This window comes from Sciurus vulgaris, assembly GCF_902686455.1.
Source record: "Sciurus vulgaris genome assembly, chromosome: 1".
In the NCBI taxonomy this organism is placed as follows: domain Eukaryota; kingdom Metazoa; phylum Chordata; class Mammalia; order Rodentia; family Sciuridae; genus Sciurus; species Sciurus vulgaris.
The window spans coordinates 1,883,781-1,903,153 of record NC_136461.1 but is presented as its reverse complement, the minus strand read 5'-3'; the positions used below and the strand labels follow the sequence as shown (position 1 = coordinate 1,903,153).

General features: G+C 60.7%; 1 protein-coding gene across 7 annotated transcripts in view; it reads right to left on the bottom strand.

The window, feature by feature from the left end:
* PRDM16 (PR/SET domain 16) overlaps positions 1-19,373 on the bottom strand; it is a 311,310-nt gene that overhangs the window by 147,843 nt on the left and 144,094 nt on the right. For 6 of the 7 annotated variants that reach the window (XM_079148974.1, XM_079148978.1, XM_079148980.1 and 3 more), the window contains exon 3: positions 6,020-6,070. In XM_079148974.1, coding sequence (XP_079005100.1) covers positions 6,020-6,070 — 51 coding nt within the window. Of the gene's footprint in view, positions 1-6,019; positions 6,071-11,507; positions 12,452-19,373 lie in introns of those variants that run through there. The other variant, XM_079148979.1, reaches the window with a different exon arrangement.

Here is a 19,373-nt window from a genome sequence, read left to right as displayed (position 1 = left end):
GCTTACTGTCCCAGGCAGAATCAGCTGGGAGGGCAATGGGCTGACCGGCTCGCTGGACCTCCAGGGAAAAGAGCCACGGCTGACCTTGTGGGCTGTGTGCCTGGTGGCTTCTGTGTCTGTCCCCAACAGGTGAGTCTGTCTGCGGCTGAGGTTTGGGTTTCAGCAGAAAGTGTCTGCAGGTGGGTGAGGCTTCAGATGACAGAAAGGTCCCCAGAGCCACTGCTCCTTGCGCCCTGCAGTGACCCCGGTGGCAGAGCCCTGCCTGCCTGCCAGGTGCTGGCCCTCCTTCTCCAGGGCCTTCAGATGCTGGCCACGGATGCGTCATGGGAAAACGAACTGCAGCCCCTCCTCTGTGCCCTGAGCACCCTGTGCCTCGGCCTCCTCTGACACGCAGGCCCTGGAGACGACACCACGGCGGCAGGTAATAAATTACCTCGCAGGAAATTAATTAGCTGCACCTTGGCCAGCCTGATCCGATGTTGAGGCTGATTTAAGGGATCTGCAGGTGGGGGTGGGGGCATGCCCGTCCACTCGGTGGAGGAGACAGGCAACGAGGCTACATTTATAAAGTGGTTGCCCAGCCTGGGGCTGCCCATAACTCACCGTGACCACGCCAGAGGACATTTGTCACCCTTATCAGCACATCAAGGGGCCACAGAGCAAGGTCCCGCCTCAGAAGGCAAGTTCAGGGACTGCGAGGGGGAGAGGGCAGAGTCCGCCAGGGCCAGGGCCTGGGCCTGCAGAGGCTTCAGCGCGGCCCCTCCCTCCACCTGATTTCTGTGAAATCAGCGGTGAAAACGGGGTTGGTCCTCCTTTTCCCGCGGAGGGAGAAGCAGCCAGGCCTGGGCTGGTCCCAGGGCCACGACCTGGCGCCCTCTTGGGAAAGGACCCGCGGAGGCGGCACTGCCGACTTTCTGCTGTCTTGGCCGCATTACACCTCTCCGCTTTGCAGCCTTTGATTCAGCAAAATCAAGGATGCGAACTTCTTAGGAGTACTTAGTTCCCATGGCAACCAGAGCTGACCTCAACATTATTGTTCTCAAGAGGGGACTGACTTTACTATATGTTCATTCACTGAATTAATGGACTCCCGGTTCTTTTATCAGCAGCCCCCGAACAATGGAAAGAGAGACGCGTCGTCAAAGGGCTTTCAGACACTGTCCAGCCCTTTGTCCCCGGCTTACTGCGACGAGGCAAGTCTATTCAGCCTGAGATTATCAAAATCAACTCGGGGCTGTCTCCGGGGCAGCTAAACACACTTGGTTTCATAAAGACATAACTGATCCTACATGCAAATTAATAATTTTGATTGCAGGGTTCTTAGGGTTAGAGACGGGTGTGATTTTTTTTTTTTTTTTTTTTTTTTTTAATAAAGTACATTTGTAGGGAAACTGCAGTTTGGTTACGGAGCTTCCAGGTCTGAGTACGGCAGGCTGGCTGGTTAGGGGGGCTGCCAAGGAAAAGGATTTTGGAAACTCACCTCAAAGGCACAGATCTCAAAATCACCAAGGACATCCAGGGGAGGGGAGGGACGGAGTGCCTCCAGCTCCCGGGAATACCAGCCGAGGTCCATGGGTGAAGGTCAGCCTCTCAATCTGAGCCCCGGTGCTGCAGGCCTCCCGGTTTCTGGCTCCAGCCTCATGCCTTGCCTGCCCTCCCCTTCTTCCCCAGCTCTCATCCGCATGCACGGAAAATACCTCTGCTTCCCCAAGAGGCCACCATGCAAACAAAACACACCCTGCCACCAAGCTGATCACAAATTCCTGGCTACCTGGTGCTGTGCTGAGCTAAACTAGCCTGGCAAGGCCGCAGACTCATCCTGCAACAGCCCAAGCCCGTCGGCTGTGGCCTGCACGTAGCTGCCTGTCTTTGCTCCCACCTCCCTGGAAGGCATGGGAGTCACCCTGCTTAGGGAGTCCCTCCCTGGGAACCCAGGGACCCTCGGGAATCCCGTTACCAGAGGCATCTCGCCTGGGGCCACACAGTAGCAAACATCCAGAGAGCCACCCGGTGGGACAGGCCACGGTTCTAACATCCAAATAATCATCTCACAAATTATAATTATCAATCAATCACCCTGTTTGGATGACAGGAGGCTGGACCATCAGATGACTTTCATGACCTGTAGCATTTTGTAGGTAATAACAACGGGGAGAGATTTATGGACCCATCAGGGCTGCTTCTTCCTGCCTCCTGCCCTGCGCCCTGGGGGCTGGCTGGGCAGCTCCTTTCCTGCAGCTTCAGAAGAGGTACATTTCCCAAGTCCCTAACCCAGGTCGCAATGATGCAAGCGGGATGAAGTATTTATTTGGTGGGGGGAGCAGCGAAGGGGAGGAGAAGAGAAAATAAAAACACAAAAGGAAAAGGGCACTTCCTCGGTGCGCCTTCTCCCCGTCGCACTGTATTAACTGACCTTCCTTTTCACGATGGTGAAAGAAAACAAGATAAAGTGGGACAAAGGGAAAGGCCAGGGGCTGTGTTTCCCCTTTTCATATCACCAAAGAGATTGAATCAAAATTCTTTCGGCTGATACCATCACCCCGGGTGGACTACACTCTTGTTAACGGATAAATTCAAGCCCTCCAGAAAGTCAAAGAATAAATTTAAGCCTTTTGCCAAATGTCTATCCTATTGGATTTTGATAAGACGGCCATTGAGCCTTAATAACGTCTTCCATCCATTTTCCGCGAGCCCTTAACACGGCTCTTTATTCGTCCCCAAAGCCTCTTCGCCCGGCCTTTTTATTACGGGCTCTGGCGCGCTCTCCAGGGAGCCGCGCGACCGAGTGATGGATGGACAACTCGCTAGATTATCTCCCGCAGATGTTTGCTCTCCAGGAGCCCCGGGCTTTCCCTCTAAGTAAACAGAGACTAAATAGAGTCGGCGGCGAGGGGCGGTCCCCAAGGTCCCGCACTGCGCCGAAAGGGCGCGACGCAGCCCGACCGCGGCCAAAGTGACTTTTAGAGAAGCGCGGGCGAGGCGCCCTGGGCGCGCAGGAGCGCGCCGCGGGCATGGCCAGAGCACGGGACCGGCGGAGCAGGGTCGGAGTATTTGCGCCCAGTCTGCGGGCGCGGGGGACAGGGAGGGAGGGGGACGGGCGGCCGGAGGGAGCAGTGGACGAGCGGAGCCGAGGGAGCCTGGGCGGACGAAGGGGGTGCACAGAGCGGGAGGGGTCAGGGGCGAGGGGCGAGGGGTACTGGGCCCGGCTGTGGGCGGGGTCAGGCAAGGCGTCGTTCACTGGCTGCGGCCGCTGTCGCTCCGACGGGAGCCCCGCCCCCAGCTGCACACCCCGCTGTGAACCCGGTTCGAATCAAGCTACCTACCCATGGGGGTGGGGTGGGGCTGGGCTCCCCTGCGTGAGCTCTGTGAGCTCTGCAGCCCCCGGAAGCAACCTGCTCTCCAATTCGTAGACTTCATAACAGCGACTTACTCATAAAATGCCCCCTTTCTGCATCACAGTGTCAAGCCCCTATAGAATTAATTCCTTTGCCTCTCACTGAGCAGATGGAAGACAGGAAGTACAAGTCTTCCCACGAATGCTCAGAGATGTCAGTCGAACAGCCCAAGGTCACACAGCCTCCCACTCCCATGCTTCCCTGTTATATTTTTGGCGCAAGTGTGAATGTCTTTGGGTGACCCCACTACAGGAAGTCACTGAATTCATCCTTACAGAAGGACACTAGGGCACGCGCTGTGACATTAGCAATAAACAAACCGTGTGGATGCAGGAGTTACCCAGAGCTGTGACATGTCTCTTCATAAGGCCAGTCCTTCAGCTTGGAAAAAGACTCAAATGGGGCCATGTTTCCTTGGCTTTCAAATGGCCCTGGTCTCTGGCCCCATCGCTCTCTCAGCCTAGTCTCCTCTGTCCCTCCCAGACCTGAGCACCCAGCTTGGGTTTTTGATCATCCCACCAAAGTGACCCCAGAATGCCACTGATGGCTGAGTTCAGCCCCAGGCTGGAAACTCATGGGATCCTGGGGCGTGGGGTGCTGAGCAGCAGCTTCTCAGGTTGGTGGGAGGTGGTTGCAAACGTGGGCCCTCCAGCGGCCCCCACCCTCCCCTTGCAGCACAGTGGGAGGGAGAGAGTTGAGCAGGAAACCAGGAGCCCGTATGGACAGAGCCAGCTGCCCACCTGCCCTGGGCTCTGGTGCCCATCAGTGACCTCTCTAGCGCCAGCTGCCCTGGGGTTGGGTCTGCTCGGGATCTGAGCAGGTCCTTAGACTGACCAGAGCTGCAGTAAGCCTCACAGGGACTGCATTTGCTGGTTACTCCAGCACACTGGGCAGGCACCGGTGGGTCCCTGGCCACTCAGCAGCGTGCACCATGGCAGCACAACAAACCTGGGCCTCACCAGACAAGACCTGGGTCCCAACATTTAGACAACACAAGGCAGATCACAGACAATGCCATGGGAGGAAGAGGAGGGAAACAGCTCCTATTCTTATACGGTCTTGTTTTGTTTGGGTCAAAAGTGGCCCTTCCAACTTAGACCTGACCTTTTGACCTCCTGCCCTGACGCGTCCGTCCGTCCGCGGGCTAGGCAGCCCCTCCACACAGTTCCACCTTGGGCCTCGGCCAGGCTGCCTTCACTGACATCCAGGGGTCTCACTGAGCCTCGTGGTGCCCCTGTGGTGCCCCCTGCAGTGTGGGGAGGAAACAGGGTTTCTGTCCCTGAGAAGGCGCGGCCAGAGTGGATGGCAGCCTGCTCTCCAGGAAGGAAGACAGCGCTCTTGCTGCCCCGTCCTCTGGGAAAAGACAGATTCTCTCAAAGAGGCAGGAAAGGAGGGAGCAAGAGCGAAGGACGAGCCAGGATTGGAGCCCCAGGGCAAAACCTGAAGGAGAGGAGGCCTCAGGCCTCGCGCGGGTCGAGCACAGACTCCCTGTCCCCCGAAGCATCCCTGAGAGGCCACAGCCCACAGTAATGGGGATGAGCAAAGGTGAGACGTATGGCCAGGGCCAGAGGACCTTCAGGAACCACCTGGGGGCCACAGGACACTTGCCGTCGCCACGTGGGCTCCTGAGTCAGCGTCGGGGGGCTGGGGCTCTGACAGAGCTGGCACAACCTTCCTTTCTCCTGTGCCCACAGCCCAGCCCAGTCGTGAGGGCAGGCTTTCCGCCCACAGGGTCAGCAGGACCTCTCAAGCACTTGTCCTGGGCGGCAGGACCCCTGGTGGTTTCAATAGCAAGCAACGTACCTGCTGGGAGCTGGTGGTCAGTGCTGGCCCTGCCTCCTCAGCAGCCTGTGCTGAGCTGCCCAGCACTGCCCAGCACAGTTTGAGTGTGGGGCTCTGCAATGCCTCCCTTCAGAGCCAGGATGCCCAGGAAGGGGACACCACTGCAGTGTCACTGGAAACCCCAAATGTGGACCAGCAGCAGGCGTGAGCGTGTGCACATGTGTTCTTGTGCATCTGCACGTGTGTGCAGTGTGCGGGGGCTCATCCTGGGTGGACGCTGGACTCTACCTGGTCAGTGGGTTCGGGTTCAGAGGTCAGCTCCCCCCACGCTGTCCAGAGGCAGTGCACACGCCTGGGCGTGATCCCCTGCCGCCCGCTTCCTTGGGGTTTTTCAGAGCTTGTCTGTCAACCAGCTCTATCCCCTCCCCTCCCCCGGTCAGCCAGGAGCGGAGAGTGCCCGCCAACGTTCCTCTCTGGAGTGGTTTGTATGTGAAGCACCTTCCCCATGATCTTTCCTCGAGAGCATCCAGCGAAGACGGTTAAGTAGAAGGCCCTGCCTGATCCAGTCGGCACCATCTGCCCGGCCTGACGCACTCCTCCATCTTCATGGAGGCCAGTTCCGTGAAGTGACCCCTGCCTGCTTACACAGTGAAAAGGAGCGTCTGCCCTACTTCCCGAGCCCCTGTGCTGCGCACGAGTGGGTCCCTGATGGTGCAGTGCTCCTGGACACGGGCAGGGCGGCACGGAGGACCCACTTGGTGTCCCAGGGACAGCTGAACCACGCAGTCCTCTAACCAGGGACGGGCGCACATGCTGGGGAGAGGACGGACGAGCTCTCCTACCTTTCTGATGCAGCCCTCCTGGGACGACACCTCCGGATCCGTGAGCATTTGCTGCAAAACAAGTTTGAGAGGGGCTGTAAGTTTCCAGCAGCATCGATCTCAAGCTACGGAAGGTTACAAGTCATGGGGCAGGTCCTAATGTCCTCTGCAGCAATGGGAGTGGACCCCAGGGGCTCCTCCACAGCAGTCCACAAAGGGCCCTGCGATTCACTGGGACCCTTTCTTCCAACCCAGCTTCCCCTTTGCTGAGGACTCTGAGCCCTCGGGGCACCTCTCCTCCTGGAAGCATTGACGCTGGGTCTGTATGGCTGCACCTCAGAGATGGAGCCACTGGGGAGCCCCACCGTGGCCCTGCAGGAACTGGGCAAGGGCCCTCTGAAGACAAGCCACATGTCATCATACAAACAGGGAGCACGAAGACCCTGGGACGTGTGACGGACGCCGCCATTGTTTCAGCCGCGTTCCACCCACGAACCCAGCAAGGTATGTTGAGAGCCAGCTGACCATTTGCCCAGCCGAGGGGCAGACACGTCCTGCGGCTTCCAGTCTGGCTTGGGCAGCAGAGCTCAGGGAAAGCAGAGCCGATGGATGCGGGGAGACAAGAGCAAGGGCAGTCACTGGGGGTGCCTTCTCTCTGCCTCCCTTTGCTTGGCAAGTCAGAGGGCAGCACTTGACCCCACCCTTTATGGACACCCCAGGCCCTTGGGAAGACTGGAGGGCCTTCTCACGGGAAGCCAGGCCAAGGCAGAAAGCCGTGCATGTGGCATCCCGGAAGCACCTTGCACGTCCCCGAGGACCCTCCCTGCAGGCTGCACGGGACGCCTGCCCTTCCTGCTGCTCCTGGACAGGACTGGCGACTTTGAGGAGGGAAGGGGTCTGGCTGTTCCCCGGTGCAGATCTTCTGCACGCAGCTTTCCTTGGCCCCGCCTGGGACAGCTGTGGCACCTCGCCCAGCATCACCTCCCCAAACCACCAAGCGCCACTCTGGAGGGCAGAAGGTTGGGGACACATCCCAGAGTGCTTTCTGAGCTGAGCACAACAGCGCATTAGCTTTAGCTGTTGGATCTCCCTGGTCAAAAGGGCCTCCCGTGGACGCACATATGTAAACTAGAACGGAAACAAGTCTGAAATTTATTCTCGAAACATGCAATGGGGAAGGGTCAAATATGAAGGGTCTCTTCCCCTCCCCTGGCGGTCACCCTGGTGCCACCGGAGCTCACGCAGGACCTGGGTGCTGTGTTCCAAGCCCGGCTCAGCTGTCATAACAAGAAGGCGTGTTCCCAAGTGCTGGGATTCCAACCAGTTGGGAATTTTATGCTTCTTTTAACAGATTCTGAAATTGTGGTTTGGAAAGTGGCTGTAAGTGAAAAAAGAGGAGACAGAGAAAGGTGACCGCCGTGAAAGAGGCTCTGGGGACGTCTCCAGCGGGGAATCACCCCAGCCCAGTCAGGGTGCCCTGCCTGGGCCCGAGCTGGGCAGGTGGAGGCTCGGCCAGGGAGGCTGGGGCGAGTCAGAGCTGCAGAAGTCTGTGTTCTGCCCTCCCGTCTGCCTGCTCTTCACTCCTGGGTCAGGAAGGGTGGCCACAGGCTGGGCCACTGCTGAAACAGGAAAGAGCAAAGCTGACCACCCAGATCTCAGCAAAGCCTTGGCTTCCAGGTAAGGCCATGTTCCCCAGAGGCCCCTAGAAGAGATGGACACAATCTACCCTGACCTGCACCTGGACACGTCCCCAGCGAGGACGGAGACCTGGGTCTGCATTGCACAGGGCAGGGCTGTGCTACAGCCCCCAGAGAGGACCGCAGCCGCGAGAGGGATGCTGGGGGCTTTCTGTGGTCCATCGACCCTCCTGGCTTTTCCAGGAGAAAACCACAATCTGCATCTTCTCGAGGAGAGCAGTGTTTGGTGCCCTGGGGCACGAGGTACAGCTGTGAAGACAGAGGTCCCTGGGAGGGCCCTTCTTTGGAGCCAACTCAGCCCCACATCCTATACTGCCTCAACTCAGGCGCAGACACTGCTGAACGGGGACACGGCCACCTCTGCCGAGGCACCCTTCAAGCCTCACCCATCTCCCACCCTTCTCCTGCACCGAGTTTGGTCAAAGGAGGCCCCACACAGCCTGAGCTGCCACCTGGTTGGATGCGCCTTCCCTGCCAGGTCCCTGCTGGGGACCTTCCCAGGGATGGAGCTTTGCAATGTCCCCGAGTACCGCTGAGCCTGTCAAGGAATGCCCTGTGACATTTAGGGCCGTTTACCAGCTGCTCCTCCAGGCAGCAAGGTGCTGCTTGCCATCATACCACACAAGCCTCAAGGTCATCCTCAAGGTCAGCCTTATGGAAGAGGAGCCACTGTAAGAGGAGTGCGGCCAGGCCTGGAGCGCTGGCTGCAGGGGGGACCCGGGGCCTCCCTGGCTGGCTCTGGCTGTTGGGGAAACTGGGCCGCCCAGCTCTGCTGAAGGGCCGCCCTGCTCTGGTGAAGGGCCGCCCAGCTCTGCTGAAGGGCCGCCCCGCTCTGGTGAAGGGCCGCCCAGCTCTGCTGAAGGGCCGCCCCGCTCTGGTGAAGGGCCGCCCAGCTCTGCTGAAGGGCCGCCCAGCTCTGCTGAAGGGCCGCCCAGCTCTGGTGTAGGGCCGCCCTGCTCTGGTGAAGGGCCGCCCAGCTCTGCTGAAGGGCCGCCCCGCTCTGGTGAAGGGCCGCCCAGCTCTGCTGAAGGGCCGCCCAGCTCTGGTGAAGGGCCACCCTGCTCTGCTGAAGGGCCGCCCCGCTCTGGTGAAGGGCCGCCCAGCTCTGCTGAAGGGCCGCCCAGCTCTGGTGAAGGGCCGCCCTGCTCTGCTGAAGGGCCGCCCCGCTCTGCTGAAGGGCCGCCCAGCTCTGCTGAAGGGCCGCCCAGCTCTGGTGAAGGGCCGCCCCGCTCTGGTGAAGGGCCGCCCCGCTCTGGTGAAGGGCCGCCCCGCTCTGGTGAAGGGCCGCCCAGCTCTGCTGAAGGGCCGCCCAGCTCTGCTGAAGGGCCGCCCAGCTCTGGTGAAGGGCCGCCCTGCTCTGGTGAAGGGCCGCCCAACTCTGCTGAAGGGCCGCCCCGCTCTGGTGAAGGGCCGCCCAGCTCTGCTGAAGGGCCGCCCAGCTCTGCTGAAGGGCCGCCCCAGCCTACGGTGCCAGGGCCCTCGTGCGCCCCAGGGAGCTGCTGCAGCCGGGCCTCCTGCACGAGGACTGTGAGGCCCACAGGGCCCCAGCCTGCCTGCTCCCTGAGCCTGTCCAGACCCCAGCACGCCTCAGCCAGCACTGCCCAGGGCCAGGCTGCCCGGCTCACTCACACACGCCTCCTGGAGCCGCGAGGTGCTGCCTTGGCCACGCACTGCCTGCTGGGCTCTGGTGGACTCCCTCAGGGTGGCTCCCTCCCCCAGGTCAAGCCAGAGCTGGGCTCTTTCCACTTGCACCTGCAGAAAGCCCAACCTCTGGGGTGGGCAGCAAAGTCTCCCAGTGACACCTGGAGGCAGAGGTGGCCAGGGAGGCCCCCAGCCTGCACGCCCACAGCCAGACAGCCCAGGGTTCCCGTGCCCAATTGCCAACAGTGCCGCCTGGGTGCGGGCGGCCCTCCCCGGCCTCCCTGCCCACTGCCCTCTCTCCACTGGGCCAGCTACTTTTCTCCGTGGATTTGGTGGCCCTGGTTTTCCCTTCCTCCTGCCCTTCCCAGGCCACCTCAGCCAGAGGCAGTTGTGGGGCAAGGCCCCCCCATTCCAAGGCTGGCAGGGCATGTTCGTCACCCTGGTGGTCGCACAAGCCTCTGGGAGTTTCACGAGGCACACGAGGCATGTGGCCACTTGGTGGATGGGGTCACAGGTGCCCAGGAGCTAGGGTGGCTCCAGGCAGCAGCAGAAGGCAGAGGTGGGACTAGTTCTCCTCTGAAGACTCTGGGGGCTGCATCCTGGGTGGCCTCGGCCGTAGCTCCTAGCTCCTGGTGAATCGGATCCAGTCCAGGCTGGGAGGACTCAGGGACTGTCAGGGCTGAGGCCTCGCCTGGAGAGAAGGGCAGCTGGGCCCATCTGCTCTGGTTGCTGACAAACCTTCGGGGGCCCTACACCGAGGGCCCAGTGGGGTCCTGCAGTCTGCTCCCACAGACCCCTTGGCCTGTGTCCCTGTCGCCCATGTCTACTGTCATTAATTCAGCCAGGGAGCCTGTGTCAAAGTGCCAGCATGAGGACCATTCCCTGGAGAGCCAGAGCCAGAGAGCTCAGTCCTGCAGCAGGGCCGCTCTGCACGGCACCCAGGGCCTCCAGGACCATCTTACTATCTCTAAGTTTAGATTAAGGGACAGTGTGTCACACAAACCTGGAGCTGAGAGTGACCACATCTGCCATGCTTCAAACAGGATGGAGCATTCCTGGGAATCCATTGTCCACCCTGCCCGGACCCCTTTCCTCCATACCCAGAAGAGCTGGCATAGACTCAGGGAAGGCTCCCCCCACCCAGAACTTGTCATCAGATGAGGACACAGAAGGACCTTTGAACTACACCATGCCTAAGAGTTCAGGAGGCACCAAGCAAGAGACCAAACAGATCATGCGTGCCAGGCCTGCTCCTGGGGGCAGGTGCTGGGGCCCCTGGGGTCTCGGTTCTCTCTGTAAATCCCTGACTGGGTCCCTCAACTGGGCTGCTGCCCGAGGCTGTAGGACTGCCAGGCAGCAGGGAAGAGCCAGGGAAGAGTTCCCTGGGCCTTCCTCAGTCCCACGAGGCCTGGAGGTGGGCATCAAGCCTGGCGTCCCCTTGGAGGAAGCAGCACCGGTGGCTTTCCAGAAAGAAGCACAGCCTGGAACGGCAAGCTGGAGCGCGTTCCGGAACTGCCTGCCCCTACTTAATGGCCCGCCTTGGCAGGTATGAAGGCCATTAACTCGGCCTCCTCACCCGCTGCTGACCTCGGGTGGAAAAACCGCCGGACGCTCTCCCGGAGCCTGTCCGCCTTGGCTTCCTCCCCGGCCGGGCTGCTGCCCGCTGAAAACCCTCTTTATTTTGCTAGCTTAGCCTCAGCACACGCACCGCTGGCTTGTCGATGGCTGGCAGTGGCTTCGGGCTCTCCACTTCTCCGCACCACGGCAGAAGTATTAGGTGTGTTTTGATTAAGCATTTTAGCCAAAAAAGCAAGGTCTGACCTCCGGCATTTAGCTTCTCTCTCGAGTGTCAGTGCCAGGATTTAGCTAAGTGGGGTTGGTCAAAATATCTTTTTGGACTTAAAATAAATACCCTCTGTTCTCCAGGAAGTCAGTGAGAGTAGACCCGCACTCGCACCTCCCGCTCCCAGCCCTGCAGCTGCTCCGCCGCAGGGGTCCCTCAGAAGCCCGCCCTCCCTTCAGCAAGGTCTGTTAGTAAAGAGGCCGAGAACGTGCCTCGGAGAATCCAGAGGGCAGCCCAGGAAGAAGTGGGTGCTTGGTCCTCCCTCCGCCTGGCCCGCACAGACCCCCGAGTCTCAGGCCCCTCTATGCCCTGTTCCAGCCTCTCTAACCTGCAGGCCTTCCTCTCCATTTCTGAAGTAGTTTCTCTGCAGCCACCGCGAGGCGTGTGAGCCTCCAACCTGCTGGAAGCTGGTACCCAGGCCTCTGCTGTGGTTGCTGTTGGGCAGTCCAAGCTGGAGTGCAGGGTGCTATAGGGGAAGGCTGAGGGGACCCCGAGGCGTCTCGTCCTGCTCTGAGCCTGACTCTGCTGACCTGGGGGAGGCCTGGGCCCCAGGCACTCAGGCTTCTGTGAAGGACCACGGCAGACACCGTGTGGTCTCTCTGCGGGCTTTACTCCCAACTCAACAGTGCCCTAAAGTAGGCACTTCCTCCCTTTCTGGTGTTTTTATTGCCTTAAAGTCTTAGCTTGGTTCCGTTCTGGGGCTGCAACATGGTGGGATGTCCTAGGCGCCTGGGATGCAAATCTGGTTGTCCTCCCCACACCAGCCCCACCGAGGCAGCAGGGATACTTTGGCATCCGATCCTAAGCTTGGGCCACAGAGGGACAGAGGCTGCTGGTGGACCCTGGGTGGAAAGGAGTCACATGCCCCACCCTTCCGACCTGGACTCACACCTGACCTGGCCAGCACTGGCCAGGGAGGGGGACGTTCCCCGAGGCCTGAGTGTTGGCGAAGCTGTGCTGGGTGGTGTCCCGCTGGCAGCCGGAGCAGGAGCCATGAAAGGGTTGAGTCACCAGCGACCGGGCCCTGGCCCCAGAGCAAAGGCTGCAGCCGTGTTGACACAAACTCTTGAGCTCTCAACTGGGAGTGGGGTCATATTTATTTATTTTCTGCATTAAAAAACATCAGCTTGGCCATGTTTGAGCTGCAGAAATGATTTTTTTAAGGAGCCGTGGACACTGTTTTTAGCTTTTATGCCTAAACAGATACTTCTCAGTTCTTTCAAGTGAGGGCCGGCCAGTGAATGGGGCTCTCTCTTCACTCCTAAGAAAAATATTTACACAGTCGAGCACCGCACGCAGAGGACCTGGGCCCCAGGGAGCCCGTCCCTGAACACAGAGAGGTCGCCACGCCTGTGTACACTCCCGCCTGCCGCCCGCGCCCCGCCGCCCTTCCCGGGGACACTTCCGAGCTGCTGGCTTCACACCCTGTCCTGGGGTTCCTTTTGCAGAACCCCGCATGGTATGTGAGAGGAGGCAGCGGCCCTGGTGGACGCCTGCAGGCTCCTCCTTCCCCAGCCCACCAGGGCCCCCAGGCCGCTTTGCCTCCAGGCCCCCAGAATAGCCTCAGGTGGGACCTGCTTTCCTCGGAGGCCCTCCCAGCAACCACCTCCCTCCTGGGGCCTGTCTGGGTGTGGCCAGGCCTTCTGCCGGGCTCTGGTCACAAGAGCTCACCACCGGCCAGCAGGTTTCAACCACACGCCCTGCGATTTTCCTCAGACACGGGCCTGCCCTGCCCTGCCCTGCCTGGCTGGCACAGCCGTGCAGACCCAGCGCCTGGGCACGGTTGCCTGCTCTCAGACGTTCCAAGAACACTCTGTTCATTGGCTTGCCCCACTGCCAGTGCGCTGCCCCTCTGCCTGGATGCCCTGCCCAGGCGGAGCCAGCCCAGCGCCTGCGGCTCCCTGATGCGGGGCAAGCCGGTCTCCAGGTGGCAGAGCCTCCGTCTTTCTGGGTCATCGTCCCTCCGTATCCTCATTCCACAGCAGATATTGAGCACCTCATGGCCCTGGGAAAGGCTCCTTGGGACATTTAGCAGCGTGTGACTGCGGGCTGACGATGGACCCCCTGCAATGATGTGGACGTTAGGAAAGGGAAGGCCACCCAGAGGAGCTGAGCACCTCAGGGGGAGACTCAGTGCTGGGGCAGGGAGTGGGGCCAGAGGCAGGCAGACGGTGGGCGCTGCAGGGCTGCCAGCAAAGGGGCAGCCACACGGAGGAGCGTGCCCCCAATTTAGGGAGCCACCCGGACTGGAGGCCTTGGGGCCCGGCCCAGGAGCTGGGCCTGACTGAGGGTCAATATGGACAGGTGCTGATGTCCCATGACAGATGGATGGTAGTCACGGGGCAGGACGAGCAGGGTCTGCAGGAGGGTCCTGCTTGTGTTCATCTGGTCCCAGGTGACCTTGGGGCCACTCTGAGGGGCAGGCAGCGTCACAGAATGACACAGGGGGCTGTGGCCTGTGTCCCCACCCCTTCCTCTGCATCGGCTGGGACCTGTCCAGCTTTCCTGGTGGAAGCATTGGAGGCAGTCCAAGGGACAAGAGGGTCACCAGCAAAAAGTGAGTCGGAGCCCAGGGAGGACAGGGAGTGCTAAAGTCGCACCCGGGACTCTGCTCGCGTTGACCCAGTAAAAATGTGCAGTGGGTCTCTGAGGAAGAGCTGTGATTGCCAGAGGAGGAAGAGGTTCAGAGAGGTCCCGAAGCCTTCCCACATCTGCACAGCAGCCTGGGGTGCACCCAGATTCACGTGGAGGCTGTGGGACCTGCCAGGATCAAGGCGAGGGCCCAGAAGGGGCAGCGCTAGTGGGTGGCAGGGCTGGACAGCCCCTCTCCCTGGGGAAGACAGAAGCAGCAAGGTGTGGATGAATCTGGCCTTTGACCCCAGGCCACCCGACATCTGCCCGAGCAGGGTTCCCATAGCAACGCTGCATCTCCTTGCAAAGGACCCATGGGAACAAAGGCCCTGCCTCCCCAAGCTGCTCCAACCAGCTGGCCACCCTGCTGACCCTCCCACTCCTTCATGACCTCAGCACGGACCTGTGGAACACCCTGAGCCGTTTGCAAGTTCACGGTCCTTGACCTGGAAGTCATAGGGTCCCTGAGCAGTGCAGCCCTCTTGGGGGGCGTCCTGCCTCTCACCCCCTTTCCCCCTGGGGCTGTGGGAGATGAGCAGGCAGGGCCGTCTTGCCGTGACTTTGGTCCCTGCATCTAACTCTTCTGTGACATGGCGGAGCTGGGGCAGGCTTGGGCTGGCGGCTGTTCCTGGGCGGGGCTCCAGCCCAGCCACCAGCAGGACTGATGGAGAGGAGTCCCCCCAACACACAAGACACGCTCCTGTGCTGGAAACTGGTATTGACCAAAAGTTGGCGATTCCAAATAAGCGGAAGGTGACCTTGGCCCTTGACCCCACGGACTCCCCTGCTCCCAATCTGGGAAAGGACTCTCTGGGCTTGACAGAAAGGAGGGGAGAAGTCAGGGCCACCACAGAGGGGGACCCCTGGGGGCGGGGATGTGTCAGGGATGAGACCCCCAAAGGCAGAGCCCCCGCCCCAGGTCCTGGGCTCTGGCCACGCCTCCAGGATGAGTGAGCCTTGATCCAGAACCGAGACCCAGCCCTGCAGCCCCAGCCCCGCAGCCCCCGGTGGCTGTAGAGAGCTCTTCCTTCAAAGCCACTTTCTTCGAGTGTGATCGGTGAGCAGAAAGCTCACCTCTTCAGTTGAGCTTGGGGGCCAGCGGGCCCCTGAGGACCATGGCCCTGGGCCACGCCCTCCACCGCCTCCCCAAGTCCGTCATCAGTATCACGCCAGCACTCCACGGGAACTGCACTCCCAGCCCCGGGTCACACGGCCCAGAGGAGCCCTGCTGAGCCCGCAGGACATCATCCCAGACCCAGGACAAGCACGGAGGAGCCGCAGACGGCCACACTCAGAAGCAGGAGTGGAACTGTGCTGTGGAATGTTCTCACAGGTTCCAGGAGGCCAGTGTCCTCCTGCAGAGGAAGGTCCTGCTGTCTGGCACCTCTTCTGCCCACGGCGGGCTTCCTAATGTCAGTGCAGGTGGGGGACATGCCAGCCTCTGTCCTCTGCTCACTCCCCACTTGGTAAACCAACACTTGCCTCTTTCAGCTGCACCCGGGGTGGCCCTCCCAACTGGCCGGCATCTGGAAAAGGCATCCTGCCAGCACCCTGGTGGCCATTCCCACCTGCTCTGAAAGCCCCAAGGTCCCTCGAGCCCGTGGCAGGGGAGGTGCCACCCAGGAAGGGGCACTGCGGGGGTCCTCAGTGACAGCCCCTCAGGACCCCAGCCTGGCCCCGTGGACTCTGTGCCCTGTGTCTCCCAGGGGGGCGGTGCTAGGGCAATATAAATCATAGGGTCAATTATTGATTCTATATTAACATTTATCTTCTATTCTCAACCCTTTTTAGTTATGAAAATAACCTTGATATTGACAGAATCATATTGATGAACTTCAGCCTGACCCTGCCTATTGATAACCTGTTTAAGGTGAACTTTAATAATCCTAAGTGAGTAAAAAGGGCCATAGATTTCCTGGCAATGGCTGTCACACAGATGGAAATGCCTTGGTCTCTGGCATCGGGCTTTTCCTAGGCTGGACGAACAAGCTCTCCTGTTGGGGATGCGGCAACTTTCAGCTCCTGGAGCCTTCAGCTAGCTGCCTGGAGCCTTCAGTTAGCTGCCTGGAGCCCCTAGTTAGCTGCCTGGAGCCTTCAGCTAGCTGGAGTTGGGAGGGCTGGAGATCATCACCTGGTGTTCCCAAGCGGAATTCAGTTTTAATTCCCTGAAAAGTGGCGGGCAGTGCTTTCTGGGGACTGGCACAATGCACCTTGAAGCAGGTGGTGCCGGCAGTGGCCGTCCCCCTCAGGCCTTCCTGCTCACCTTCACCATCTAATTCTCAGCCGTCCATCCCACTTACTCACACAGCAGAAGTCTGTGAACTCTTTCAGTATGGGTTCCACAAATTCTAAGCCAAGCAAGCCAGACGTACAATTGTTTTCATTCTTGTATGCAGTAAAATAACTGAAAGCCTGATGCCAGTATTGTGTGGGCTCTGACCAGGCACCATCGCATTATCTTATTCATTGAGACTGCTGAGGCTCAGAGAGGCTGAGGGACTTGCCAATGTCACACAGCCAACTGCAGGGCATGCCCTGAGCCATTAGTTTATTTGGCCTCTACAGAACTGGTTCTACTTGGAGACGTGGCTGGCAGTGGGTGTGGGGGAGAGGTGACAAGAGGAGCTGAACTCCCTCCCATGACGAATGTTCCCGCTCTCTCAGGAGGGGGCACGGCAACAGAGCGCCGGGAGCCTGAGTTTGGTCACAGCTGCTGTGCTAGCTTGAGACCACCGTGCGTGAGGGTGGTGGGAGCCGAGAGCCCAAACAAGACCGCACACCCGCCCGAGGGGACCCAATTACAGGAACAGCTGTGCTGAGGAATTCTGTGCTGATCCGCCGTGAGACACGGGCAGCCTCTGGGATCCTTGCCACGGTGGCTGCAGCCAGGAGCCCCGGCTCAGTTTGGCCGTTCTGGGGTGGGGGAGTCAAGCCCCTCCAGCGAGGCAGGGCCTGGTGGACGGCTGTGCAACCCAGGCCCCACTCCGCCTCTGGCTCCCAAGCAAACCCTGTGGGTGCCACGTCTGCCCTTCCAGCTGGCTGCAGGTGCCAGGGGAGCACTCTGCAGGTCGACAGGACCGCCCAGGGACAGGGCCATCTGCAGTCCCCAGGGTGCGTCTAGCTCACCGTCGGGGCAGTGGTGTCCTCCTCCCCGAGCTGGGAGCAGATGAGGGATGCCAACTGCAGGGCCGCCCGCCCATCCCCAGGCCCAGCCGCTGGCTCAGCGCCAGGCACCCTGGCTACCTCGCAGGTGTGCCCATCTGCACAGTGGGGGGCGGATGCCCGGAAGCCATGGTGAAGCCGTGGGTGGCGTGAAGAGACGCCAACGGTGACCGCCCGCTATGCAGCCCTGACTTGCAACGTGTCATGGAGCCACTAAGGACGTAATCTCGCACTTGTGAGATGCCAAGGCTTCCGGGGCAGACGGTCAGCATATTCCATCTCTGATGGCCTGGACCCTCGGGCTCAGTGACACCACAACCCCTGTGCCCAGACCAGGCTGTGGCCTGCTTGGGCAGGGCTTTCAGCTAAGCGTGGTTCCCACATTTATAAAGGTTGTGAGAATAGACAAGAGTCCAGGTGAAGGCTGCACGTGGCACACGAGGCCTTTTACAAGAGTGTGTGGGCCTTCTCCAGCATCATCGCGGGGAGGAGGACGGGCGGGAAGCTGTGGGTGTCCCAGGTCCAGTGCAGCGGCAAGCCGAGAAGCAGGAGACCGTTCTCTGGCCCTGCTTCAGAAACGAAAGGCCACATGGGCAGAGGCGGCTGTCCCTACGTCCCTTTGTCCCCATCGTTGCTGATACCAAATGGCAAAGGCAAAATCCCCAGCAGAAGAAGCACGGTAAGTTCTGAGCTTCCAGCGCCTGGCAGGTCCGGGGCCTTGGCAGGAGAGGGAGGGAGGAGGCCGAGGCCAATCAGCCAGCAGGACCGGTGGGCAGGGCTGCGGGGTCCCCCGTCCCATGGCCAGGCCTCCGTGACAGGACCCGAGGGCACTGCTCAGCGGCGGCCTCCCCCAGGGCAGCACGGTGTGAGACGGTTTCTCCCCTTTCCCCTCCTTTCTCTTTTCCCTGTTTATTTTCCAACAAGGAGACGCACACAGAATTGTCACACAAGGGATCCCGAGATGCTGGCTGGAATTTCTACCTTGGGGTGTTTGGCTCCCCCTGAGCGAGGAGAAACCTTCCATTCCCAGGGCAGTCTGGGGCCGAGTGGGCAGTGCTGGCTGACCACCCGGTCTGCGTGGCTGTGGAAGTGAGGAGTTTCCTCCCACACCAGCCCAAGAGGGTCCCCGGGGGCTGGGCCTCGTCTTCCAGGAAACTGTTTTCAGGAGGCCCTGGCGGTCCTTCGAATGGACGCCCTGCTGGAGAGCCAGCTGGCAGGCTGACATGAGGACAGGTCTGTCCCTTCGAGAACCTTAGCTGGAAAGCTCACTGGGTGCCCAAAGTGTCCTCCAGGGCTTTACCTCAGGACAACGCTGAGGTCCAGGGATCCCAGATAACCGCAGGGAGCCAGGCATCGAGTGCTGACCCAGACGGACACAGGGTGCTGGGCTTCCTCCCGCCTGTGTGCCGCGTCCCCTCCCCTCCTGCCTTGTCACCAGGAGTGAGGGCAGGGCCTGCTCACACACCTCAGATGGCCTCTTCCTGTTTGGCCTGGAGGGAGGAGGACACCCTCCCGCCTCCGCCTGCTTTGTCTCCTGGAATGAGCTGCTGTGTTGGAAGCCGGGAAGCCTCGGTGTGACTGGGAAGGAGCCTGTTCCCGCCAGCGCCCCGCCACCAGAGCATGAGCGCTCCCACACCCCGATAGGGAGGGGGCACATGGGTGTTTGCGTGGCACAGGACGGCTGTCAGTCAATAGGACAAGGCCACCAACTGTCCGCTGACGGACAGAGAAGAAAGACCCCCACTGGTGCAAGAGGAGGTCCTGCCCAGAGAGCTGGGTCCCAGCTGAGGGGGACACACAGGAGGGGTGTGCTCCCCGCTCCCTGCTCCCCTCCAGGTCCTTCCGGATGCGTCTGGGTTGCTGTGTGGGCTCAGAGCCAGCAGGGAGTCGTACCCACACGGCCTGCGCCCAGCAGGACGAGGGACGAGGGAGAACGCGGGCCACCTTCCCGGCCCGGGGCTCCTTGCTCACCTGCCGTCCTCAGGAGCTGGGCAGCATGGTTTCCAGGGTCCCGGGAGGAGGCTCACCCACCGGCTGCGGAAACGGGTGCCTCTAGAGCCAGCAAGGCTCACCCCGAGGCTGCCGGGCTTTGTCGGGGAGCGGGGAGGGTTGCTCGGCCCCTGGTTCATTTGCTGTTCCCAGAGGTTGAAGAGAGAGCTGAGGAGGACCCTACCGTGGCCCCGTGAGGGCCCAGCACGTCCTGGGCGGAGGGAACGGGAGACCGCGGGAGGGGAGGCCGGGGCGCCCAGTGCTGTGGGAGGGGCTGGGCAGAGGCACGGACAGGAGTCTAGCAAGAGGAATGGCAAGGACACGCCAGCTCATTGAGGACGACGGAGGCCCTCCAAAGCCTGGGTGGCTCTGCCTCGGGGCCAGCTGTGACTTCTAAGCACTTGGGGTGGAG